Here is a 13,835-nt window from a genome sequence, read left to right on the forward strand (position 1 = left end):
TACAGGACAGGACAGACTTAAATTTATTCAGACAAACATTGTGGAACTGTTACAATAAAATAAAGGTATTTTCAGCCCATAACATCAACATTCCATTATAACTTCAGAATGGGGGAAAATAAGACACTCTAAAACTCACTGCACTATGCTTCTATGGAAAGAGCTTCTGGAGTCTAGCTACATTAAGGACAATCGATTTACACACCTCAGTCTGCAACTGGACAAAGCCACAGAGCCTTCACACGGCAATATATTACCCTTTAACATGAGTCATTTTTTTCTCTTTACAAAGTAAAAAATATATAGAGTTAACAAAGAAGACTTTTGCAAACATGGCCATTTATGTGTGTGTTTGAACTAGCATCGTAAAACTGTATCGTGTGTGTGTGTGTGTGCGCGCGCGTACACTCCCCTACATATTTATTTGGACAATTCCATCATTTTGGATTTCAAATTAAACGTGTTATATGCGGCGACATTACAGAAGGACATGTTTTATTTGACTGTATTTTCATACATATCAGTTTCACTGTTTAATAACGAACGCACTTTATGTATATATTCCCCCATTTGAAAGTGTCAACGGGAATAATGATGAGAGAGAAAGCTTGAGATGCACAAAGATTATACCCCCAAACACATGCTATCCTCCATTACTAATAACAGGGGACGTTAGCATTTTTTGGAGGGGGGGGGGGGGGGGGTATGATATTTACGCCTATGTAACTTTCTCACTCATCATTATTCGTGATTCATTCATGATTATACGTAATCACGGTAGCATCCACGTTAATGTGGAAGTGTTTAGAAACATATTCTCTTCTTATTTACAATAAAAGTGACTCCAAAATGACACAATACACTATTTACCATTCATTTCTATTGGGCACAACATAACACGAAACACAACCAAATGCATACTACAAACCTGGGGTGTCGCAAGCTTGAGTGCTAGGAACATGGGACCAAATAAAACATTTTTGACTAAATCTCATACACTATAAGTGAATTTGTCCAAATACTTAGGACATTTTCAAATGGGGGGGGGGGGGGGGGGGGACTATATACATAGCATACTTCCATTTCTAAACTGTAAAATAGATGTGGATGAAAATAGCCTAAAATAAAAGCTGACATTTTGTACTGTCGCCACATATAAAACATTTGACGTCAAATACAAATAGCGAGTATTGAGCCAAATGAAACATTTTAGCTTCACTGTCCAAATAAAGACGTAGGGGAGTGTATGTGCGTGTGTGTATCTGAGGACATTTCAGCAACAGCGAAGGACCTTGGGATTGCATGTAATTCCGCTTCTGTAGACGTTTGAGTGACTTGGGCCAAAAAGAGGGAGGGTTACTCAGCTATGTACACAAGCAGGCCAGGCAAGCGAGGGACAGCAGTGGCATCAGGACAGGGAAAGAGTCAGTTATGACATCATGAGAGGGCAAAGGTCAAGGGCAGGTTTGATTGCAGAATCAAAAGAAGAGGCCTTACACTGCTACAGCAAGAGATGACTTAATACACACGCGTTACAAGCATGTTACAGGCTGTGTGTGTGTGTGTGTGTGTGTGTGTATTGTGTTAGCGGGAGGTTTATTGTCTCTCTGGCTGATATACACACAGAGACGTCAGAGTTGAAGATGCACAGGGACAAAACACAAAAGGGTCATCATGCATGCTGTTGACGTGATAAACAAACAACCAATCAATATCAGGGTCAGAGGTCACTGTGATGCAGTGATCAGTTGTGACTAGATGAGTTAATGTTGTGATCTGAAAGGACCAACCGATTGATTAATGGACAGAGGGAGAAATCACCCATCAGTTTTTAGTAAATACACAGATATACTGTATATGAGTGTGAGCATGAGAGAAAGGGATAAGGAGTGGACTGAAGAAGGGAGAAAAGGGAGCGCAATAAGGACAGAGACCAAAAATGGAGGATGGGGATTCGAGAAAGGGAGAGAGATTTGAGGGAAGGAGAAAAAAAAAGCCCCGAACCCAAACGCATCACTTTCATCCCCTGTGTTCCTCTTCCTGTCCCCAGATTTCCCAGGCTCCTCTGGGAGAAGACTGAGATGAAAGGCCGACTCTACGGGTGTCGACTCCGAACTATAAAAAACAAAATAAGGGAAATTAGATGAATGAGAGGAGCGCCACGGCTGTAAAACTCACTCATGCATTCCACCAGCGTGAAAAACAGAGCACAGAGAGAGATAGTGAGAGAGAGGGGAGAGGGAGCGAGAGAAAGAGGGAAAATAAGCGAGTGACAGAAAGAAAGTAAAGATGTGTGAGAGCGAGAGAGAGAGGGAGGGGGGAGTAAAAGGCTGTGAGAGAGGTAGCAGAGAAAGAGAGCGAGAGCGTGAGATTTGTAAAGTGAGCAAGCAGGTTTTGGTCGTGACAGACTGTTTTCTAATTAGCTCTGTGCCTGCCTGGAACTACACTTGGAAAACATCAGTGTTGCTGAAGAGTAGAAGAGCTCAGCCGTCTATTCTGTAGAGCTGTTGTTTGTGCTATATGGACCAAAGTGTCAATCACATCAGACTCTCATACGTGAATAAAAAATCTGTTCAAGATCGCTTCCCACTGGCCGAAGCACGCAAAAGCAGTGTATCATTACGCTGCATCACAAGCCCAATGAAGCATATAGTGCCCGGCTCAGACCTGTGAATATATGCGTCCAACCATCGAAGGCCTGTCATTATCAAAGTGAAATGTCACTACGCATTGTGTGTGTGTGCTTATACTGTACCAGTGTAACGCTTATAACTGTTCATAAGCCCGTCTTATGGGTTACGCCTATCTCATCTGGGTTCGTGGGGTAGATACATTACGATAACTGACCTCACTTGACTGCAACCCGAAATATTCTGAAATAAAGCAGGAACTCATTTAAAATAGAAGCTATACTATAGCTAGAATATTTCACTTCTTATGTCAACAATACAAACCAATGGCTACAGAAATCAAACTCTACGACAAACAAAACTATTATGGTAAAACGTTATTTTTAAACTCCTGCTGCTTTTAGTAAAAAATAAAAAAAAAACAAAGCAAACCGTTAAAATGAAAGAAAAATATATTTGTGTCCGTCTCAAAAGCTGCAGGCTGGTTTGTGGCGGTTTGAAAAAGGTCTGGGGACCTTGTAGGATTTCTCGGATCTGAAATTCCACAGACAAAGTGCTCGTCTCCACCTGAACCAAAGTACAAAACTGTTTAAAATAAATACATAAATAATAATCAAATGAATGGAAAAACAATATGTATGTTTTGAACTTTCAAGCTGAAGATAGAGGTTGCTATTCAGTTAGTGGCTCACAATGTCGTTTGAAACTTCTAAAAGCTACATTAGAGGAGGTTTGCACGGCAATAAGACTGCAACAGAAGAGAGCGCTGCAGCAGCGAATGTGGGCATTGTCACCAAATAAACCAAACTAAATGTTACATATCTGGCTACCCAAACATGTCTTCAGCAGGGGCGTAGTAGGGGAACATGCAAAAAAACACAATCACTCTTGCTGATTCTAGGACACCCTGGAGCATTCAATAACAACCAGAACAATATTCTCAAGCAAAGAGCCTATAGAATATTCTGGAACCCGAGAATATGGTATTCTAGAACATGAGGAGGGAGGACGCGAGTGGAACACAAACAGGAGAACAGCCTCTGACAGAAGGGCCAGGGAACGGAACATACTGTAGAATCTCGCCTTCCTGTTGTGAAGGTATTTACATCAATGTGTCTATGGCCTCAGACAGACACGAAACTCCCAGAAACACAGGCAGATAAAGAGAGAGAAAGGGGAGATGAGAGAGCAAGAGAGAGAGAGAACGAGGCTATAGCAATCGGTGTCAGTCAAAAATTGAAGGGTTTGGGGACAGTTGAAGCAGAGGGTAACACAAGAAAAGAGTCTTTGTTTGAATTGAATAGGTCTCCATTATCTGAAGGAGAGTAGAAGGTGGACACATTATATGAAGGTTGAGTAGGACGGGATTAACGAAGAGAAAGCTTCAATGAAGTTATGAACAAGAGGAAGGAAAAGTCAGTTGGACTTGGACTGATGCTGAGGGGCAGGGGGCGGGACGAAGGAGACGCTGGAATGGCTTCAGGTCTGTGCAGAGTTAACGGGAGTCCCTGGTTGGTTGATGGGAGAGCAGGTGGGGGCAGAGCTACCAGACGTAGCCAATCTCGTCATCTTTGTCATCTTCCTCGTCCTCGTCATCCTCGATGGCCCCTCTGGGATGGATCCGGCCCCGCCTCTGCTTCTGCCGGCTCCTCCCACTCCGAGGTGGCTCCTCCTCCTGGTCGTCAAGGAGAAGGACGCCACCCCCGCTGCCAAAATCCCCCGAGGTCTCTTGATCCTCCTCTACACAGAGACAGGGAGATAGACAGGTTAGATATTGAGACAGACAGATGGGTAACAAAGAGAGACAGGTAGGCAGGCAGAGAGTCAGAAACTGAAAGACAGAGAAAGAGAGACAACATGCGGCTGAGAAAGGCAGACAGACCGGCAGCTAGACCTACAGCCAGACTGACAGACAGACCCGACAGACAGACCGACAGACAAACAAGCAGACAAACAAACCAATCCACATACAGCTTCCTTTAATCGAGACGCGCTATTCCGACAGCACAATGCACGATGAGTGTAAATAACGTCCTCTTCCTCCAGTGGTCCGTGTGAGCCTGAGCTCTACTTTATCCCAGCTCACCATCTCAAAGCATGAAACCTTTCAAAGGAACACTGTTGAATCCCAAATACATGAGCATCGAATCAGAGGTAGCCAGAGGCATTCAGCTATAGATAGATAAGACTTCACAGGCTGTTCTCAGGTCTGTCTGGGTGATTACACAGCTTCTATTAGCAGCAGGGTTTACCACACCAACGTTCAGTCTGGCAATTGTCACAGCAGATTAGTCTCCTTGTAAAATGGAACTACGCTTCAGAGATAGGAGTACATGCAAATGCCCAACACACTCCACAAACAACAACAACATGACAAAGGCATCGTCTGTTCCTCTAAAAGGCCTGGGGAGTATTTTTTTCGGGGGAGACACATTTGCGCAGTAAAAAGTCTCTAACAGAACAGAGACCTTGTCATTGAGATTCCCCGCATGCTTCAGTGGTATCTTTAAAGAAAGACTCAGCGAGCTCGCTGCCTCCAGCACCCCAGATTACACAGACCTAGATAACACACGCACAGCAACACCTGTATCACAGAGCACACTCATAGAGACAGATGGGACACATTGTAAAGAGAATGCTGGAGGTGTGTGTGTGTGTGTGTGTGTGTGTGTGTGTGTGTGTGTGTGTGTGTGTGTGTGTGTGTGTGTGTGTGTGTGTGTGTGTGTGTGTGTGTGGAAAAGTGTTGGAAAAGTTATGTTGGGTTCACATACTATGTGAAATCTTTTGAATACTTTGAGCATTTGCTCTAGCCTGCCTGGAGTGCCAGTTCGGCGAGATCTTCAGTTTTGGTGCAGGCAAGCTCAATCAAACACATATTACGTATTTGGAATGATTCAAAATAGTATTTGAAGCCAGCTCTGGTACATAGAGTACGAATATTGGTTATATGTGCATGTGTACATGATTGTGTGTTGGTTGTGTGTGTGTGTGTATGTGTATGTGTATGTGTATGTGTGTGTGTGTGTGTGTGTGTGTGTGTGTGTGTGTGTGTGTGTGTGTGTGTGTGTGTGTGTGTGTGTGTGTGTGTGTATGTGTATGTGTGTGTGTGTGTGGACTGAAGGGCTTTACCACAGGTGGGGTTGCCCTGTTTTCTGGAGCCGGCGATCTCGTTGCCGTATTTGTCCACACACCAACACTGTCCAGTACTGCCATGACACTGGGTTGACTTAAAGTAACCCTCCTCAGAACAGCGTGGAATATAGGCCCCTAGAGAGAGAAAGGAAGGAAGTGAGGGAGAGTGTGTTGTGAGGGAGGGAGAGAGAGAGAGAGAGAGAGAGACTGTGTCAGAGATAAAGAGAGGCGTATGCATGAATGGGCCTGGTTGGCCCAGGCCCACCAAATCAGGTTGAGTTCTTTTTTATTATTATTCTCTATTTGTCAGTGTTCCAAACAGGATATTCTTATTTTTTTTTACATTTTTTTTTTTACCTAAACACAGTACTTGATTTGGGCAGTAGATCACGGGAACTGCTTACCGGCACCTGAAATTTTATTCAGCTTGAGTCCCTGCACTTCCTATAGAATATTAGCTCAAAAGTATTGTAGAGTTCCTGCACAGAAATATAAACAGTAACAGCACCCACAATGAGTACCGTGACCTATTTCAGTCCAAGCACTGGCCAAAACATGCAATTAGAAAATAATGGACAGGTTCTGGCATGTGTCATTCCACACTGATACCATGTGCAGTAAACAGTAGTTATCACTGTGTAGGCTAGGCTTAGTTAGCAAGCTAAAACTCACGAGCCAACTTGGCTAACAAAAACAAGTAAAATGGCCGAATAAAGCTCACTGTAAAAAATTTAAAAATCAAACAACAGAAAATAATTTTGTCGCATTTGCCACGTTATTTGATATTTAGTTTGTTATATTTACTAGGCTCGCCTGGCATCTACTCTTCCTTGGGTCCAAACAGGGTTAAAACAATTACATCACAGCCAAACACAAAGCCAAAGACATTATTATGCTATTATGACCCCCTTTAGGTTCCGCTTTAAATGCCATGCAGCTTATAAAGGCTTCCATAAAGCCTTCATAAAGACTACATTAATGTGTTACAAATCATCTATAACCATATGTCATGCTTTATAAAGGGTGGCATAAGCACTGCTTGATAAAGGCCTTATAAGTCATATTAAATTGAGGGTTCACAAAGCATTTCTAACCCTGTCATGCATCTTGGTAGAGCATTACAATGCCAGGATATTGGGTTCGATTCCCGGGACCACCCATACGTAAAAATGTATTCATGCATGACTAAGTCGCTTTGGATAAAAGCATCTGCTAAATGTTATATATTGTATCATTAAAACATTTCTAGAATGACCCAACTTCTTTCCCTCTTTGGTGCCTCTTTGGTGCATAGTCAATATTGGACCCTCAACTTCCCCCAAAATGCATTATTTTTCCAGGTTTCGGATTTCCCCCATTTATGTAACACTTTTTTTTATAGAAAAACAACAACATTTTCTGTGTTCACAACAATGCTTTAACCACATCAGGGGTTGACTTTGGGGTCTGTGAAAAATCTAAAGAAACGTAGATCTTTGTGTGTAGTTGCCCTTTAAAACTTCTTAAGGCTAGGGGTTCCGCTAGCAGCACCCCTCGACAACATTCCGCTGAAAAGGCAGCGCGCTAAATTCAAAAATATTTTCTTGAAATCTGTAACTTTCACACATTGTCACGTTCATCGTAAGGATCGGACCAAGGCGCAGCGTGACTAGATCATTTTAATCGAATCATTTTAAATCAAAACAACAAACAACCAAACGAAACGTGAAGCTACTGATGTGCACTAAGGCAACTATACATAGACAAGATCCCACACCAGAAAGTGGGAAAAACGATAAACAGCTGTCTCTAATTGGGAACCATATCAGGCCAACATAGAAGTACACAACATAGAATGCCCACCCCAAATCACACTATGACCTAACCAAATAGAGAAATAAAACGCCTCTCTAAGGTCAGGGCGTGACTGGAGGCCCCGGACTGGGGACCATCGCTGGAGGCTCCGGACTGGGGACCGTCCCTGGAGGCTCCGGACTGGGGACCATCCCTGGAGGCTCCGGACTGGGGACCGTCATTGGAGTCTCCAGACTGGGGACCGTCGCTGGAGGTTCCGGACTGTGGACCGTCTTTGGAGGTTCCGGACTGTGAAACATTGCCGGAAGCTCTGGACTGGGAACTGTCGCCGGGAAAGCTCTGGACTGGGAACTGTCGCCGGGAAAGCTCTGGACTGGGAACTGTCGCCGGGAAAGCTCTGTACTGGGAACTGTCGCCGGGAAAGCTCTGGACTGGGAACTGTCGCCGGGAAAGCTCTGGACTGGGAACTGTCGCCGGGAAAGCTCTGGACTGGGAACTGTCGCCGGGAAAGCTCTGGACTGGGAACTGTCGCCGGGAAAGCTCTGGACTGGGAACTGTCGCCGGAAGCTCTGGACTGGGAACTGTCTCCTCCTGTACATGCTGCTTGGTCCTATTTTGGTGGGATCTTCTGTCACGTTCGTCGTAAGGATCGGACCAAGGCGCAGCGTGAGTAGAGTTCCACATAATTTTAATAAATCGAAACTCACTGAACAAAACAACAAACAACCAAACGAAACGTGAAGTTGCTGATGTGCACTAAGGCAACTATACATAGACAAGATCCCACACCAGTAAGTGGGAAAAATGGCTGCCTAAATATGATCCCCAATCAGAGACAACGATAAACAGCTGTCTCTGATTGGGAACCATATCAGGCCAACAAAGAAATACACAACATAGAATGCCCACCCAAAATCACACCCTGACCTAACCAAATAGAGAAATAAAACAGCTCTCTAAGGTCAGGGCGTGACAGTACACCAAATGAAAGATAAACTTCTTGTTAAATCTACCCATTGTGTCCGATTTCAAAAAGGCTTTACAGCGAAAGCACAACATATGATTATGTTATGTCAGAGACAAGTCACAAAAACACACAGCCATTTTTCCAGCCAAAGAGAGGAGTCAAAAAGCAGAAGTATAGATCAAATTAATCACTAACCTTTGATGCTCTTCATCAGATGACACTCGTAGGATATCATGTTACACAATACATGTATGTTCTGTTTGATAAAGTGCATATTTATATCCAAAAATCTCAGTTTACACTGGCGCGTTGCGTTCAGTAATGTTTTGCTTCCAAAACATCCAGTGATTTTGCAGAGAGCCACATCAATTTACAGAAATACTCATAATAAACATTGATAAAAGATACAAGTGTTATTCACAGAATTAAAGATATACTTCTCCTTAATGCAACCGCTGTATCAGATTTTTTTTTAAAAACGTTAAAGCAACAAAAAAAAAGCAAACCATGCAATGATCTGAGTACGGTGCTCAGACGACAAATCAAGCCAAACAGATATCCGCCATGTTGGAGTCAACAGAAGTCAGAAATAGCATTATAAATATTCAATTACCTTTGATGATCTTCATCAGATTGCACTCTGGTTTGTTCGATAAAGTTCATCTTTATGTCCAAATACCTCCTTGTTGTTAGCGCGTTCAGCCCAGTAATCCAAATTCATGACGCACAAGCAGACAAAAAGTCAAAAGGTTCCGTTACAATCCGTAGAAACATGTCAAACGAAGTATAGAATCAATCTTTAGGATGTTTTTAACATAAATCTTCAATAATGTTCCAACCGGAGAATTCCTTTGTCTTCAGAAATGCAATGGAACTCAAGCTAACTCTCACGTGAACGCGCGTTACCAGCTCGTGGCACTCTGCCAGACCACTGACTCATTCAGCTCCCATTCCACCCTCCTTCACAGTAGAAGCATCAAACAAGGTTCTAAAGACTGTTGACATCTAGTGGAAGCCTTAGGAAGTGCAATTTGACCCCATAGACACTGTGTTTTCGATAGGCCAAGAGTTGAAAAACTACAAACCTCAGATTTCCCACTTCCTGGTTGGATTTCTCTCAGGTTTTCACCTGCCATATGAGTTCTGTTATACTCACAGACATAATTCAAAGAGTTTTAGAAACATCAGAGTGTTTTCTATCCAAATATACTAATAATATGCATATATTAGCAACTGGGACTGTGTAGCAGGCAGTTTACTCTGGGCACGCTTTTCATCCAAACGTGCAAATGCTGCCCCCTATCCCAAGCAGGTTAATTCACTGTTGTTTGGTGTGAGGGTTTACTGTAGCACAGTAATCGCACATGTGATGATTATGTACTCGCATTCTGGCCACCAATGGAATGGCTGGAGTAAAAGGCCACGATATTTATATTCTACAGACCTTACTGAGAACTCCCTACAGTAATTTTATTGCGGCACCCAAAATAGTTTTTGTTCTATAAGCCAATATGTATTACACATAGTGATTCGCACTGGGGGCATTTATATGACATGCTTTAAAAACCCAATTTAATGCAAATGTCACTTAAATTTGAACAAATATGAATCATCGTTAATGTTTAGACATTTATTTTTCATATAATTAATAAATACATGTTGTTGATACTTTTATACTATTATGTGGATTACTTTAATTTTGGAAATTTCTGAAATTCTGTGACCCGGAAGTACTTTTTTTAGTGTTGGTGACAAGATGCTGTTAATGTGATGAGTTCGCAAATCAAATGCCCAATTGCGGTGCCACCGGAAAGCAAAAAACAAGTTAACATTTATTTATGGTAATTTAAATTAGTTTGTAGTAGTTGTGTTGAGTTAGATTACACACTGTAGCTACCTCAGTCATTCTTTCAAATAATTTCGGTGACTACACAGCAATTGCTAGATAGCCAAAATTTAGCTAGCTAACGGGCTCAGCTAAATAAAAATCCCCTTGATACAGCCACGTCTCATAATCAAGTCATGAGATTTGTAAATGAAAGAGGAATATAATAATATGAATCAAATGGAGTTTCCCATCTCCCCATTTAGAGTTTCTAGTACAGCACATACGTAAATGCCCTCATCCAGATGGTGGGACAAAGACATTTCCTAACATACCTGCTAACTTTCTTTGTTGTTACTTTTAAGATTGGAACCAACATGCAGTATTTGTAAAGTATTTGTCATCATCACTAGTTAACCCTCCTGCTGTGTTCCGGTCGAATTGGACCGATGTACAAGTTCTCTCTCTGAAAAATGTAGTTCATTTAATCTGATTGTCCACACAGGGCATCTGAACACACAAAATACATTTTGATGACTTTCATTACATTTTGGGTGTGTTATTTAACTTTTGTACATCTGTTGTGTTCCTGGTCATTTGACCGGTCGTTAGAAATGAATGGGTGAGACTACAATTAGTGTACAAAATTGACTTCAGGCACATGCCCATTCATCAGATGGACACAATTCCTCTCCCAAACCCCTACATACATGTGTGTTTGAGCGCACACACACACACACACACACACACACACACACACACACACACACACACACACACACACACACACACACCCTTCTTGGCTTCCATGGCAGCCCCCATGGGAACCTTTCCCCAATATAATCTTTCCCCCACAGGAACAACACCTGTTGGCATTCTCACAAACAATCGCAACGTTGTTTCAATAATATATAGAACTTTTAATATATAGAACAGAACTTATAATATATAGAACAGCTCTGGTATATAAAGCTTTTTTGAGGCCTTGCTCACAGTTGATTCTGTGGCAGCACAATGACCAAACGATATACTGTATGTGAGGCTCTTGATCATATCCTTGATCATGAAACTGGTGAGGAGGAGAGAGACCTTGTTACACTTTGACACGAAGTAGTCTGTGATAAATAGCACAATATGTTTCATCTGAGTATTTGTTACAGTCAAAATAATCCATACATTATGCTTTTCTTACTCAAAAACTAGTTGTATGAGCTCTGGTCAATGAGACCTACAGGTGATTAATCACAAATAGAAGTTCAAAACTTTTTAATGTTTAATGCTTAATGTTTAATGTTGGCACAAGAACTTAAGTTGATAAAAAGATCTAACACAACATTAGGCGATAATATATGTAGTATTATGGATTTATAATCAGCAATAATGGGGCAGTCATGGGGCGGTCATCGGGAGCACAGAATTAATTAACATGAAACGAACATAACAGGAGGGTTAACACAGTAAAAAAGTCATACTTATGGCTAAACCCGGCCTATTTCCACAATTGATCTTCTTAAAATGTGATTTTAAACCTGACCCTGATCAATGAAGGCCAAGGTTAATGTGTTGGTCCACCAGACCGTCATGTCACCTTCATGTCAACCCAACATGTCACCTTCTAGAAAGCACATGTTTATATCATATTCAATCTAGTGGGTTATGTCACACAGTTATGCCACATTTATGAACCCTGTACAACTCATGACATCAGGTTATAGAAACTTTGTAACACATTTCTGTGGTGCTTATGAAGGCATTAGGAAGGCTTTATGAAGGCTTTATGAAGGCATTAGGAAGGCTTTATGAAGCTTTTATGAGCTGAACGTAATTTAAAGCGGGACCCAAATGGGGTCGATATAAAATCCACAATACCACAACATTACAGTGTGTGTGTGTGTGTGTGTGTGTGTGTGTGTGTGTGTGTGTGTGTGTGTGTGTTTGTGCGTGTTTGTGCATGTCTCTCCACAGTCTGCGTTGTGCCGTGACGTGTTGTTTTATCCGTTTTTAAAAAATCAGATTTTACTGCTCGCTTGATTTATTTGATGTGGAAAAGAGTTCCATGTAGTCATGGCTCTATGCAGTACTGTGCGTTTCCCATAGTCTGTTCTGGACTTCAACACTATGAAGAGACCCCTGGTGGCAATCGTTGATTTCATTGATCTAATGTAGGGCCTTAAAGACCGTTTCAGTACATTCATAGACAATTCTAAAGGGGATTTCGATAAAATCGTGAAGCTTACAGATGATTTGATGGTCAAAAATTATATCCACACCCAGGATGTTACCAGTTTCCGAAACAAATAACTTCCAGCAATGTTTGTGGACTCGCATGTTACATCTACAGTGGGGAAAGCAGCCCCCATCAATTTGATTTACAGGCATTATGGAACAAGATATCGAATACACAACTTATGGAACTCAACAGTCGATTTCATACGGGATAATGAAGAAGGCCTGCACCAATCAGACTAATTTGGTCAAATGACAGCCAACCAGTACCCATGACGGTATTTCTGTGTAACTGTTTTTACGGCTGGGCCTCGCTGCGGTCGTTGGAACAGTGCTAGCTCAGATGGCTGCACCAGACCAGTTGGTGGCACTGTAGATGTCATTGGCACCGGTGGCACCATAGGATACTAGAGCAATAGCTTTTTGATCAGGTGGACTTTGTCTCGGGTAAATGAATGTTAGATTTAAATTATGCAGATGAACAACGTGAAACCTTGTGAGAAAAAAAACACCGGAAATATTTCCCAATCTTAACATTAGTCAAATTGACCCCGTAATTGGCATATCATCTCAATACAATAATGTAATACAATAATCTCAATAATGACTTTGAGAATGATTACCTGCATTCAAAGAGGCAACCTACAGCACTAGAATAAACATATCTTGCGTCGACCTTGTGGTGTTGAGAGATAAACATGGTAATGATGTAACTGATTGCACATGAAGGAAGGTAGTTACTACATGATAGAATAATTTCTTTATTATACAATTGATATCGTGTCTTTCCTGTCATCCCATGAACCCCGTTCATTGCTACTCACAGCTATATATATATATATATATATATATATATATGGCTTTTTAAAAAAAATGTTTAATTTAAGACCTGCCTAAACAAAATTATCAATTTCTTTGTGATGGTGTATTAAATGGATTTATTAAGCATTGAGGCATAAGTCACTGTGCTTCTCTGGCTATATGCACCACGGCACTGTCTATTTCATTTGTTCATTTAGCAAACAAGACGGCTCATAATCCAGTGCTTGAATCACAGTCACGTACTATAAGACAATGGAATACAACAGAATTAAATAGAACATGTATTTTTTGCAAATTTGATCGTGCCTGTGAAACCGTGATTAAAAAAAAGGTATGTTTTGAAACAATGCCCTTGTGCTCATTTTTGGGAATAGTTTGGCAACTGTATGTTTATTATAAACCTGATACTCGACTATTGGATGGCCTGTCTAATAAATAA

At 41.5% G+C, this 13,835-nt stretch overlaps 1 protein-coding gene across 1 annotated transcript in view; it reads right to left on the reverse strand.

Moving 5' to 3' along the window:
- The window catches only part of LOC110487720 (testican-1), a 288,270-nt gene continuing 274,435 nt past the window's right edge, over positions 1-13,835 (reverse strand). The window contains exons 11-12 of the mRNA XM_036942848.2: positions 5,760-5,897; positions 1-4,370 (exon numbers count right to left, since the gene is read on the reverse strand). Coding sequence (XP_036798743.1) covers positions 4,174-4,370; positions 5,760-5,897 — 335 coding nt within the window. The 3' untranslated portion in view covers positions 1-4,173. The remainder of the gene's footprint in view (positions 4,371-5,759; positions 5,898-13,835) is intronic.

This window comes from Oncorhynchus mykiss, chromosome 14, assembly GCF_057628025.1.
Source record: "Oncorhynchus mykiss isolate SJ-2025 chromosome 14, ASM5762802v1, whole genome shotgun sequence".
Lineage (NCBI taxonomy): Eukaryota > Metazoa > Chordata > Actinopteri > Salmoniformes > Salmonidae > Oncorhynchus > Oncorhynchus mykiss.